At 42.5% G+C, this 14399-nt stretch overlaps 1 protein-coding gene across 9 annotated transcripts in view; it reads right to left on the bottom strand.

Annotated features, from left to right (window-relative positions):
* The window catches only part of YEATS2 (YEATS domain containing 2), a 51875-nt gene that overhangs the window by 20243 nt on the left and 17233 nt on the right, over positions 1-14399 (bottom strand). For 3 of the 9 annotated variants that reach the window (XR_011326128.1, XM_069791993.1, XM_069791991.1), the window contains exons 11-18: positions 13471-13710; positions 11414-11572; positions 8918-9021; positions 6185-6292; positions 4949-5122; positions 3467-3725; positions 2529-2690; positions 847-959 (exon numbers count right to left, since the gene is read on the bottom strand). Coding sequence is in view for 8 of the 9 variants with exons in the window: in XM_069791993.1 (XP_069648094.1) it covers positions 847-959; positions 2529-2690; positions 3467-3725; positions 4949-5122; positions 6185-6292; positions 8918-9021; positions 11414-11572; positions 13471-13710 (1319 nt within the window). In the remaining variant the exon portion in view is untranslated. The remainder of the gene's footprint in view (positions 1-846; positions 960-2528; positions 2691-3466; positions 3726-4948; positions 5123-6184; positions 6293-8917; positions 9022-11413; positions 11573-13470; positions 13711-14399) is intronic. The other 6 variants (XM_069791992.1, XM_069791995.1, XM_069791996.1 and 3 more) reach the window with 6 other exon arrangements.

Here is a 14399-nt window from a genome sequence, read left to right as displayed (position 1 = left end):
GCATCTACTACAATTTAACACACTTCGTGCTCTTCAAGTTTACTCTTTGTGACAAATGCTGCTTAGCATGCAAGATCAGAGAGGCTACTGCTGGGCTAGGCAAAAAAAAAGAAGAGAAATCGAGACATTGTCACCTTCTCACTTCAAAATGTATTTAGTCCCCCACAAAGGCTATATATTCAGAGCTCAGCATGCAGAAATCAAAGCGACAACTGGAGGTGTGCACTCGAATAACCTACCACCTGAGACCTTCCCATCCTTCCTGCTTCACATCAGTATTCAGTTGCCACCCTTCAGAGGCTTCATTCACCCACCATCACACATGGATCCCTTTACACAATATTCTGTTTCCTCATTTTTCTTTCTTACTCAGCCTTGCTGTTTCACTCCAGTAACTCTCCTTCATTCTCCTGTATCTTGTGCTTTCCTCCAACTCTTACATATCCTACTGTGTAAGACAGCTCTTCCAGCACCATCTCCGTCATATCACCTCTCTTATTTTGATGACCCTTGCGGCCCTGCCACCAGGCACTCTTATCACACTCTGTCTCTTCTCCACCCACTGCTTACCCTGGCCTTACTCAGTGCTGCTTTCTCAGCCTGCAAGGAGCCATGAGGGTACAACCCTGCAAGGGGAGGTGAGGGGCAGAAATGTGCCAATAGCAACAGCAAGTGGTAAAGCAGGTGCCTGGCAGAGGGAAGAGATACAAGGGTTGTTAGCGACGATCTAGATTCCAGTCCCAAGAATGTTTCATGTACTACAGAACCACAGGACATCCACCTAGCACCACTGCAGCCTGAAATGAAATATCAATCTGCTTCAACTGAGATGCTTATGCCACTGACCTGGGGTGTCTGCTTCAGGATGTAGGATGTATAGGTGAGGTGCTGTGACAAGTTACTGCTTGTGCTTTGGGTTCCTCCTCCTCCACTACTTGTAGAAGAACCAGATTGGAGACCTGTAACCAGAAGAAAAGGCTTGACCCTTTGGTAACCAGACACTGTCAACTGCTAAAGCATCCCTGTACATTAAGTAATTGAAAACACTCTGCAAGACATTTGCTGCCACATTTTGTAGCTGAGTAACATTATTACCCAGTACTCAGATGTGCTGCTGTGCTCCCTTATACCTCAGCAAATGCCATGAATGAAAAGAGCTATGGGGGAAATAAGGAGGACCGGTGGGCAAGCAAAGCTCATTTCAGGCTGGTTTGAATTTTCTATCAAAAGAAAATGCTATCCAACAGATGAACAGCCTTTTCATTGGTCTTTTGCAGGTTATGAATCTGCAGCAAGAGCCCTAAAAACACTCTTGAATCCCACCGACGACTTCGTTTTACTTTTGTTGGGTGTTTCAATGAAATTTTGTTGAGTATTAGATCATAGATACCAAGCAGTGGTAATGTGCAGTGACACTTTGATATTGCTCTGCCTACAGAAGGAACAGCCTGAACACTGACTTTTTTGCAGTCTTTCATTAAGAAACAAAGGTAAAAATAAAATATTTATGGCTTTGTCATAAAAATCAGAAGTATTTGCTCTTCCTTGACACCTGTAAGATTATTTCCTTGTCCAAGTTGGACTGCTCCAGCTGCCTCTCTAAATCTCAAGCAATGGGGCTCCCATGACAAGTTCTACAGCCCAAAAATACCTTCAGCAAGAGTATTTACTTCTTCAGTGACATGTACTCTATTGCTATGCTGCTGGTATTTACAGCCTTATATATTAAACTGAATAATACCTCTTCCTCACTGCCAGTATCAGAACTGGGAGCAAAAAGTTTACACCCAATCCATCTCCCATCCCAAATCCCAGCCTCAAAAGGAGCATTCTGGAGAAGGCTCATGACAAAACTCTTCATCTACACAGTCCAAAACCTGCAGTATTCTTTCCCTACAGCAACAGCACACTATAAACTAAGTATTGCCCACTGGAACTATTTTAGCAGTGTTATTCTCCATGTATTTCACAGTAAGTTTGACTCACAAGCCCATTAACAAAAAAGTGTTTCTACTGGACTCAACAGCTTGGGGCTAAACCTTATATCAATATTCAAAATGATTCCTTTCCCTCATTCCAGATGCAGTATCTTGTCCTTTTCAAAGTTAGTTTCTTATGTTTCTAGCTTCTCCAGGGTGTCATTCCATTATTTATTAATAGCTTTCACAACTAGATTCTAATCCATCTCAGTTCTACATCACAAAAATGCAGCTGTGTCTTCCTACAGATCACAAGGAAGAGTTAAAGGCAACTCTCCACTGAATTTTGAGGAAAATTACACTGTCTGCTTTCAGCACAGAGAGAAAGACATTGAGAGCACCGCATGAAAAGTGGTTTCATCTAAAACAGAAGACACTTGTAAGATCTCAGTCTTAAAAAGCACCACATACTGTGTTGTTGTGAACAGAGAAACCGCACCCCATTACTGAGTTTCACAGTACCAGGACGCTTTCTAGCAAAGATGCCAAACATATTAATTATGCAGTGATTACATTATTTAACTCATTAGATTTCCCTGCAAGACTAACTAGCATTATTTGTGGCTCGCAGTATGGCTCCTTGGGGTATCAGAAGCAGTTTTCCTTTCCCAGAAGGATTCTTGCTGTTGGTGGTGAGGTACAATTTGGTGCCTGGCGGCAAGTTTGCCAAGTTTGCCAGGTTGGTGGCTGGTAATTGCAGTGTAGCCATCACTAGAAAGGAAGAATAAAAAGAAATAAAACTACTGCTTCCAGAAAGTAGTACACATTGAAATCTGCATGGGATGAAAGTACTAGGAGTGACATGCAGCTAGCCTTTGATAATCCATACTTAGCTGGCCTAACCACAGATTAACTCCACCAGTGATGCACAGACACTTTTTTGAATACGTCTGAAAAAAAATTTCTCTGCACGCAGTACCACTTATGGCTGCAGGCCAAAACAACACAGCCATGGGGTCTACAGACTTACTCCAGCCCAGAGGCCAGACAACACCTTTCAAACAGTCCGGAGCCTGAGCTAACATGCTCAGCTAAAGCCAGCTGCCTGCAGAAGCAGGCGGGGTGCTTCTGCCCATACTCCCATAACTGTAAGCACTGGGGAAGATGCGAACATGTAGTAAGGACAGTTTGGCTCCTGTTGGTTGCATTTATGTGCATTTATCTTGACCATCTAAGGACCACAATGCTGGGCAAAAATGTGAGACCTGGTTCCAGTAAAGTCTATCAGGTCTCCAGAACATTCCCCAGAATATCTGTCTGATCCCCACTCACATAACACTGCATGTTTTAAAGTACTTGTGCTCCCTCTTTCCTCTTACAGATGATGAGTTAACATTTTCTTTAGTACTAATCTCACTCAGCCTGAATTTCCCTACAGACCTCTCTACTCATTTTCAAGTTTGTCAATCACACATAGTTATTTTTCAGTTGAAAAGCCTCAAAGTCTACCCATCATGAGCCATTAACAAGGTGTAAAATTACTCTACCTGAGCCTTGAGATGTACTTTTCTGAGCACCTGTGGAAGAAACTTGTGCCTTCGTTATAGTCTGCACAGGCTGAGCAACAATTGTCCCTCCACCTCCACTCACGATGGCTTTGGCTACGCCTTGAGTCACAACCTGCTTCGGACCAACAGCCTTTGCTACAGAAGAGCTAGATTTTGCCACAAGTATCTGGCCACCACTTAGAGCCACTGCTTGTTTCACTGTCGACTGTAAAGCAGAACCAACTGGAACGCCAACAACCTGCAACAAATAAGTATTGGATGATGTGCTGCTGGCAAGAGCAATCACGTGAATTCTAGCTGGTATGCTACCTCCATCTCCAGACATTTCAGGACACTTTATACATGTCTAATCATGCATACAAGCTATTCATTCAGAAAATAAATTAAATTGGCAAAAGGCCAATCCCAAGTAAAAAGATAAACTGTTAAACACAGCCGGGATTTCAGAGCACCCACAAAAGATTAAGTACATTCAAATTACAGGGCACTTCCATTTTTTTCTGATACATAAGCAATGGCTTAATTCCAGCTGAAGATAAAGCTTGCCTTGGCAAAGTACAGAGATCCAGAAATTTAGTTTCAACACATTCATGGGAACAGACTCCTTGGGAAAACTATGTCCTCAAAGCAGAATCTACAAAGTGCTTCAATTTTATGTGTTGATAATAACTGCAGGGAAACACGAGTTTGCATACCTGCTCAAACAAGTAAATAAGGCAGTAAAAAGGACAATGAACTGTTGCAAATGTATATATATATATATATTTACTTATGCAAAAGTGAAAGCTCTGTATGTAGTCTCTTGTGCTTGGCACATGATTTGACTCTAACCACGATGGAAACAAGCAAGAATGGAGACAATTTCTGATACATCTGTCATCTTGTCACTGCACTGTTACCGTGCCTTCTCAGAAGCTGCGTCACTCCTGCGATAGCAACAGTGCATTGACACAGACTCCTACAATAAAATACCTGAGTTGCCACTCAAGTAGGATTGCTTCCACCTAATGCTAGTTCTGCCTCAGCCTCCACCCCACTCCCTATTTGTCCTGTTCTTTTTTGTTGCAGGCCTGCAGTCCAAGGAAAGAATTTGCCTCCTCTTACAGAAAGACCTGGATGAGTTTCAGCAAGAGCTGATGATGGCAAGCAACTTCCAGGGTTGACAGGCTCCAGTTCAAAACCACCCCCACCCCACTGTTCAATGGGTTAGACAGAACTGGGAGATGTTCCCTGCACACAATGAAATGCAATAGTGCCTGCTCATCCTGCTCCTTTCTCAAGGACTATAGTTAAGATGACATGAGCCACTCTGTGCACATAGGGAAAACAGTTAACCACGGTGCTGCTGCCTGGGTCTGAGATAGAAGCAACCCTACACTCCTGAGAGAAACATGAAGTGTTGCAATAAAACTACAAGACAGACAGCTTACACCACACCAAAGATGCCCAAGTGCCTCATACCTTAGATTGCACTGTCCCCTCGCCTGTGCTCACGACCGGCTTCTGTGGTGACAAGGCTAACATGTGGCTCCCTTTTACAGTGACATACTGCTGCACAGAAGTCTGCGTGGCTGTCCCTGTCGCTGGTAGTTGGGGTTGCTGGGGCAGCTCTCCCGGCTCCTGCTTTATTATCACCTTTTAAATAGGATGAAATAATAATAAGAAAAGCAAACACCTTAAATCACTGGGGATCATTTCTGACACAGCCTGTCTGCAGGAAAGGGCAGCCAAGTCAGTAAACTCAGATGTGGCTCTTACCACCAGGTGGACTCTCTTAACTCAGCTCCAGGATGAGGGCTACTCCCAACACACAAGCATGTGTGTGAGTGTCTGAATTTACAAAGCATTCCAGATTTGAGAGGTGCTCACAGAAATTACAGAATCACAGAAATTGCTAGTAATATTACAACTAGTAGTCATACTAACAATGGACTTGGCCAGATCTGACTCCTTCAGGCCCTGCATCTCAGCATGGAGCAACAACACTTTACAGTTTCAAATTTCTAAGCACCTTCCTGCTCAGAACACATTCTAAACATAATTTTTTTTTCTATCCTGCAAAATTACAACCAATATATAGCTATAGATATTGTAAATTATTATAGCTGACATTATTCTCTTGCATGTATGTTATATGTTTCTCTGGTGCAGGCATTAATTCTAATCTCCAAGAGCAGTGACTCAAGAAAGGCTGGGGGTTTTTTTGTGTTAGATTGCTATAGGTGCTGTAAATGGTAGGAAGCATTATTCCACCTTTTACTTGGACTACCTAATATTGCCAGGAACAACTTTAAACTCCGGATGGTAACACTGAACGAAATGTACTCAAAAGTGGCAACATCTGAGATTCAGAAATCACTGTATCATTTTTTAAGAAGCTCCTGACACATCTACTGCAGTTTACTTTCACTGTATCCCATTAAAAATAGCTTTTAAAATATCAGCCTCACACACGACAGTGATTCAGAGCAAAACAAGAAAGGATGAAAGAGGAGATAAAAAGAAAGATCACATGTACAGCAGAGCCACAGGGAAAGAAAAGAAAACAAGATACATTTTTGAGAGGTGCTAGAGCGCCCTTGGCAGCAAGACACATTGGTTCCAATGTGCACTGGAAGTTACATGGTTTGTGGCACAAGTCAGCATAAAATGGCACTATTGGGCTCCTTGTCCCAGCACAAAAGCCAAGTAGAATACCTTTGTAAAAGCTCCAAGTCCTCCAGTTACCGATTTGGGGCTTTGGACCTTGGAATGACTCCCAATGGGACAAAGGGGTGGCATGGTGGCAAACAGTGAATCCTCCTGCTGTGAATAGGAAGACATGGTGCAAAAATCAGTGAAATGTCCACTACAAGAAATAAAACAAGTGACTGCTAATAAAGGGTAGCATGGAGCATCTGGGCAGGCCAAATTACCTATACAATTAAGACATTTCCAATATCAGCCAACATGGAAGTAAAAAGAGTGTAACATACTTAATACAACCTACAAAGCAAATTTTATTTGGAAAGTTACATCTCCCAACAGCAGTAACTGTTTCTTACCATATCATACACAAGTAAAAGAAATTGACTAATGTTTCCCAACCAGCTTTTTATACAAAGCATTTCAGAGCTGTAAAATTCAAGTAGGCTGAGGGGGGATTTTATCAATAAGTATAAATACCTGATGGGAAGGTGTAAAGATCAAGCCAGACAACACTCAATAGTATCCAATGAAAGGACAAGAGTCAATGGGCACAAATTGAAAAACTGAAACACAGGAAATCCTGTTTAATTATAGAAAAAGTGTTTTGTTTTGTTTTTTTAAATTTAATCGTGATCAAACACTGGAACAGGTTGCTCAGAGAGGCTGTGGACTCTCCAGTCTTGGAGATACTAAAAACTCGACTGGACACATTTCTCAGCAACCTGCTCTATTTGACCCTGCTTTGAGCAGGGCAGTTGGACTGGATGATCTCCAGAGGTCCCTGCCAATCTCAACCATTCTGTGATTCTATACACAATCTCAGAGAGAGAAGACAATCTAAGAAGAAACAAGTTACAGAGGGGAAAAAAACATTCAGTTTTAAGTCTGGAAGCAAAATTCTCTCAGATGAAGTTTTGCTCTCCTGTAACTAGAAAAATGTGATGGCATACAGTCTTTCCAGGCAGAACTCACCATTTGGCAGAAACAGTGAGGCTACATAACTAAACGGAGTAAAAAACAGTTCCACACCCACAAAATCACACACCTGGCATTTCTGGATCTGAAGCTGGTAGAGAAGTCAAATGCATTTGAGGAAGTTTGTTACGGTTCCGTTTTGTTTAAGTAAAATAATTGTACTCTTTTACAGTCAACGTGAACTCCAAAGCCATGGTTTCGCAATCACTTGGCCCATCCTTGGGTTGGATCATGACCAGAAAGCAAGCCCTCAGACTAACCTAATACTCCTGCCATCTTCCTTACACTGACCCATATGGCTGAAAACAGATTAGTTTTCAACCAGATTAGTTGTCTGTTCTGGTTCACCACATCGCTGCACAACTGGTAGCAAACAGAAAGAGGTGTGAAGACAAGGCTAGAGGCATAACCAGTCCTCTCAACAGCAGCCTGCGTATCGGTCATTTTAAAGTGGCTGAAGAAACACAGCCTTAAGTCATTAAAAAAACCCACAGAGAAAACTAGCACATAGTGAAGAGATGAAAAGTGGCGAGTTAAGCACAATCTGTAACATGACACTGAACTATGACACACCCTCCTCTTTAAAGAAACCATAAAATTACAGCTTTTTCACCAACCAGAAGACATAAATTAAAATACATTTTTGTTTACAGAGCTATGATTTTTATATTTATATATTTTTAAATATCTTCAGTTTTTAACTTTGCCCTGGAAATACAGAATTCAACTCTTACTAATTACATGTGCCTATGACTCGTTAAAAACCTTTCAGAAAGAACTGTCCCAAATCAGCAAAAAATTAAGACTAATGAATGGTTTTGAACATAGTTAAGTGAAATCCATCTGGGCAGACAGGCTCTTAAAAGCTGAATATCTAGCTGCACACCTGACACTTAAAATGCTACTCCAAACTAATTGCTTCAGACAGCAATCTTCAACACTTTTTCCCTAACAGACATAGAAAGCATTTCAGTTCCAAATGTAAAGTGATTTGCTCTCTGCAGGCTGACTGGCAAGCCTCCCCCCCGCCACCATATCCTGCATTAATATTCTTGCAACTTGGAGACAGGGAAATGCTCCTGTTTTCAGCAGCACACCCACCAGCTGCTTTCAGAAAGAGCCTCACTGATGCCACTTCCCTGCCAGAAATATCCTCTCCCATACCTTGTGCTAGGAAGATTTTATGTGAGACAGTTCAGCTCCATACCTTTTGGGCTTTGCAGATCAGAAGCATGAACCCTATTTATCACTGTTTATTTACACATTTGGTTACTCCACTGTTTACACAAACATTTTTCTAAATGCAAGCAGATGTAAAAAGATGTAAATGAGCTATTATCAGGCTGCTAGCAGCAGCTGCCGTACAAAAATAATCAACAGTGAAGGTTTTGAGGTAGGCACCTCTGGTTTAATCACATACTGTCAATAACAAAGTGAAGAAGATCAAAGTCAGCTACAGAAGAGCTTTTTTTGAAAGACAGGACATTTTGAGAGCTATGCCCTCATGGATTTCCTTGTAGAAAAGCAAAAGAGCAGTGCCTTTAACAGAGGTGTACACAAGTCTAATTAGAGCTGCATGAAGTGACACTATCATCTTGTATAACCACCATGTTTTCATATGGCTCCATCTGTTAGACACAGTAAACCTTCATATGAAATGACAACCAAAAGAACTTGCCTGAAATGCAGAATTTATAATACTAAAAAGCCCTATTTAATAAGAAGCTGGATTTTAAATGGAAAGTACGCACCTAATGAGAACATTACCTTGACAGCTGATGTGACAAAACTGCTCCCATGGGTCTTTGATACAGGAGATCCAGTTCCATGAGAGGCCTGACAGACACTGGTCAGTTTGCTGGTTGGGCTCCCTGCGTATTAGGAAATAAAGTAGATGTCGGGTGAGGGCCAGGGAGCGGTGCCACTGAACACATGAAACCTCTTCTAACATGAAACATGACATTCCATTTTGACTGTCATTTTCACTTGCAGAATCCACACCCCAGAGAAGGTAGTCTCCACCCAGAGCTCCATTTGCTGCAAGCAAATGGTCAGGCACCTTCCTGGGTGGCCAAGGGTATCAGCTACAGGTGCAAATACGTGAAATTAGGACAGTAAATGAGCTAGCTGCCAGTCAGAACTTGCTGCTGCAGATGTAACAGCCTCCACCGCTCAGAAGCCCTCTGAACCTACACTAGCCTCAGACACTGACATGGAGAAAGGCTTGGAGGAGGCTGGAGTAGGAAGGAAAACGAAGGCCAGAAAGGGAGGGAGACAAAGCGAGGAGTAACAAGAGGGAGAGACAAAGTGAGTAGGGTAAAGAAAGAAACAGAAATATGGAATGAAGACAGAGTCCTCTGTCTGCGGAAGACTGCTCTTGCAAAATTGACATACAGATACATGTGCCACAGCACTCTCCTGAACCCCCGAGATGGATGGGAGTTCAGTGGTAAACTTACCCTGCATTATCGGAGTGTGTACACAACACTTTGTTGCTCAGCAGCAGATGTGTTACTGCTGTTGGGTTGGTTTGTTAGTTTTGTTTGTTCAAGAGATGCCAAAGCTATAGATTACATGCATGAAAACACCATAATAGTCTCTCAAAAAGTTGTACTACAATCTGCACTTAAATTTAAATGTAAATGAGCAGTCATTTCTCGTAATAATGGGGTTTGGGAAGGCTGTCTTTCACGGAGCATAAAGGTCTCAGCCCTCTTTTTAAATATGATCTGCAGTCTTATCAAAAACGTCCCCGGGCCTTTGTCTGTAGTATCACATTACACTCAATCCAGCCTGGCTACTGGTGTCAAAAAGCCAGTTCCACATTCCATCGTGGTCCCTCACACAGGGCCTGGTGATGAGGCTATCTCTCACAACAAAGCTCAATTTGGGGAGAGGAGGGTATTAATTTTCTTCTCTGCCACTGATCTGATCTGACTTGTGCAGGATATGGGGGAAGCGGCAGGAATGCAGGGGACAAAGCAGCAGCAGACAGTTTCTTCCAGGCCAGTCTGTACTTACATCACACTAACGTGGTGGGAAACCGCACCTTTAATGGCGTTAAGACTGGTACGTCCAAACCATCTGGTGCATTTATAGATTATATTCTCCATGTGCAAATCTCTACTAGGAGAACACAAAAGTTACCCAAACCATGATAAACCATGTATGCAGAGTAGAAAGTCAGGCTGGAGGTAAAGAAGAAACAGAAAAGAAAAAAGGCAGAAAACCCCCAACCAAACAAAAAACCCCAAACACCCTTATAACAGCTTCAGTGTTACCAAGAAAGCACCAAAACATACTTTAAAAAATTCAGCTGTAACTATGCGCCCCTACCATTTCCCTCTGTGATGAAGTTAAAATGAATGACGGCTGTGTTCCCTCAGACAAAAGGAGGAACTGTTATTAAGAAACCAATTTTTGCACTTTCCAACAATGCCCAGCAAATGGTTTGTGTGTTACATGGATGCTGCACTTCACCACATGGCTCTGAGCATCCTTCCGAGATGCTGGCAAGCACACACATACACAAACAAGTGTGTTTTTAAATAGACCACAAATCACAACAAATAAATTAGTTTTGAGTGACCTTTCCTCCAGCCCAGACACAAAGATTACCAACTAACTCCCATACCCATCACCAGTCTCCTGAAGTTCAATCCTCCCCCCTGACCCCAGGCTTATGTCACCACTGAAGCACCAAGGGAACCCAGTTAGATGAATCCAAACTGGCTGGAATTGGACCAGCTAGAAGTTGAGAGCAGTAACAAAACCCAGCATGGCTGTTCTCCTGGTAACCTGGGCCTACACATTTCAACACATATAGAGCACCATTCCCTGAGACCTAAGACTGATCAGCAAGTCACTCAAGCTCTCCATGCTTTTTGCCCACATCCACGACACAGTTCTCACCCAACCATCTGTGCACTCTTTCTGTCTAAATCTCTGTGCACCACAGTCTACATTACTTTCTCCCCTTCCCTTTTTGACTGCAAAGAACAGGCTCTCTTTGAAGACGTATCTGTGAATTCAATTTGGCCTTATACTGTGTGCTGTTTCCTGAAGGAAGTTACGTTAAAGTCTGAGATACCCTTAACGATGTTATACAGGCCAGTTGTGCAAATCAACAATACCTCCCTCTTTCTTTGCCAAGTACTTTTCCATCTTCACAAGCTGAAATACTGTTATACTAATCATTTTAAAGGGAGAATAAACTTGAATGGGTAAGACTAAGCCACTGCCTTCTGTGATCACACTACACACCTGTGCTTGTGGCTGCTGCTCCAACCATCTGTCCAGGCTTGTCCACAATAATATACGGATTATTAATGACTGAACTAGCAGAGCCTTGCTTCATGTGCACCGGAGTGGAGGTTGGGGTACGAGGTAGCGGAGATGGACTAGGGGTCGATATTGGAGAACCTTAAGAAAAAAAGTCCAATGCTTCTATCTTGTAAATGTTAAGAACATAAAAATACAGCAGTAGTAGTACTTTTTACAATGGCTTAGAGAAGGAACATTTTTTGAGGATGCATTTCCCAGTCTGAGTGAGATCACAGGACTTGGAGAAGGAAAGAGGAGACAGAAGGGAAGGAAAGGAAAAGGCACGTAAAGCACTGTGGCTCATACCTAGCCTGGACATTCTCTGCCTACCAGGACAAGCAGGGCTCAAAGGGACCTTGAGAAGCCATCTGAATCCTGAGGGACGTTACCCTAAACCATTCTCACTGCCAAGACCAGTCTGCCAAAGGAGACAAAGAAAGAGAGCCGAGCTCTTTGATAGGTGCTCTCTTTCCCTTGTGGAGCCCACAGTATGGGCATTCAGAACCAGGAACCAAGCAGTTCACATAAAAAGGCTGTGTGATACAGCAGCCATCAGACAAGCATGGACGCTCTTGTCTCTTCACTGCTCTCACTACAGCAGAAGCCCTCGAAAGCAAACTGTAAAATGTGCAACTTCTAGCTAACAGGACCAGGACAGAGAAAAACTACAGAAGAAAAAAGCTTCATGAGGGGCTAAACAAGAAATGCAGAGTAAAGGACAGGCAAGGAAGTGATCAGAGAAAAGAGACAGCAGCAAGCACACTAAGCTTCAACTGCCTGTTAATCTGCTTTTTTGGCAGTGACTGACAATTGAAATAGAACAAATGTTGATCAAATAAAATTTCAATGTCTTATAAACTGATTTTGAAATCTGGATGGGGTGATACTTCTCAGCAGACAGCAGAACCTTGGAAAAATATTTAGCAGGGAAACATTTAAATAGCAAAGATCAACAGAGAATAGTCCAAGGATTTTAAGAAAGATAGGATGGCCCCTGTAATTCTTGCTTCCTGGGAAGCCTTGGGAAAAGAAGATCAAGAGAAGAGCATATTAAGACAGAAGAAAGCACTTGGCTTAGGTTCAAATGTAAATCAGCCTGAGTACAGTTTTAAGATGTCAAGGAACAATATTGAAATTTAATAAAAACACCCAACAAACCAGACAGACTTGAGGAAAAATATCTGGGAGCAGATCATCAGAAAACACACATACTGATAGCTGGTGCTTCATCCTCTCTACCCTGAACACCAGAAAACGAAGGAACGTAACAGGTCATGTTTCAGCTTCACAACATGTGACATGGTGAGCTGCACATTAAAACTTTCTGATGTAAAACATCATCCACTGGATGGCACCATGCCCAGGCAGGGAAGGGACTATAAGTGAAACGAGTAAACAGCACCTTGGTCATGTTTGGTTCGGAAGCTATCAAAAGAGTATCACATTGCTCACTGCAGTCAGCTGACAATTTAATCCAACCAAGGGTGGACTTTTGGAAAAGGAAGACCAAGCTATTCCATCTGAAGAGGTGTCGCAAGTACAAGAGGGACCATTTGAGTCTACAAGGTTGAATTCAATTGTTTGCCCAATAATCAGAAAATTTTTTTCTTCTTAATCCATCCCAGCTGTCTGAAAGCAGGAGGGAGAAGAATGGCTTCTTCCCACATACAAATAACCCACATGAAAGATGTGTCCTTGCCTGGGCTTTTCTGTGGGTAGCAATCCAGTTAAATACTATCTTTTTCATACTTAAATGCATTCAAGAACAGGGAGAGAACAGCTCTCATCCTGCTTTTGATCTGATGTGAAGCATTTCACACTTGTATTTTTTCTTCCTTGAACATTAAGAAGTGTGTTTAGCTCCCTATTCTACAGTTTCCTACTGCCTGATGTTTAAAGATTGGCAGGAAATCAGGGGAAGGGCACAAAACAAGTCCAACTGGTTCACTCTCTTGTTTTCCAGGGTGAAGCACTGGGATAAGCAAACTAACATTCACCTGATACAATCTTGCAACTCATGGTGATAGGCTGGAAGGATTTTCCTGGTGACTCTGCAGGGCTTGGACTCTGACCTTGAGGCACTATTTTACAGCTAGCTGCAATGGGTTGAAAGGCTGAATTTCCATGAGAGCCAAAAGCAACTTTCTGTGTGGCTAATTTGGTGGGAGTCCGTTCTATCGAAGATGGCAGGGAATAAAACGTGGCATGTCTTTCGGTTTCAGCATTCCCAGGGAATCCTGATTAAAACAGGGAAAAGAAGAGAAATAGTTCTTAGGCTGAGACATCTAATTCCTTACTGTGCTTCTCTACACAAACAAAACTTAGGTACAACAAACACACTTTCAAATGAAGGTAGGAAAAGCAACTGGTGGGCAGCCCTAAACAGTGAAAAAATGGGGTAGGAGGTTCCTCCTGTGCAAGCCTGTTGGATTTGTCTCTGAACAGAAGAATAAAACGCTACCATGTACAGCCTGTTCAGCTGTGGCAGGTGATCAGCCATTTCTCACAAATTTTCTTGGAACAAGCCCTCCATTGACCAAAAGCTGCTGGTAGTTTCAAGTGTCCTTGGTTAGGGTTCCACAAGACTAAGGCTGGACCTCCTTCGCTGAGAATCTCACAGTGCATTTTTTGGAGTAAGAGCACAGGGAGACCACCTACTACCTTTTGACCTGGGTTAAGGAATCCACCTTATCTGATGTCAAAGGATCAATTAACCTGGAGCTAATGAGAGGAGCCACTGCCTGTCAGTGTAAGAAAGAGGCAGGTTTACTTCCTTCCTGTTGGCTGTAGCACTGGTCACCTAAAGGTGCTGTGTATCTTCCTGTTTGAATAAAAAGCCTGAGCATTTAAAATTTGGTTGCGTTTCTCCTTTTTTGGCCAAAAGAAAACACCGCATTTGAACAGTGGACTTTCTTCTCACTGAGCC

Source organism: Haliaeetus albicilla, chromosome 9 (assembly GCF_947461875.1).
Source record: "Haliaeetus albicilla chromosome 9, bHalAlb1.1, whole genome shotgun sequence".
Taxonomy (NCBI): Eukaryota; Metazoa; Chordata; class Aves; order Accipitriformes; family Accipitridae; genus Haliaeetus; species Haliaeetus albicilla.
The sequence above is the reverse complement of the archived record's forward strand: the minus strand, read 5'-3'. Positions and strand labels throughout refer to the sequence as shown.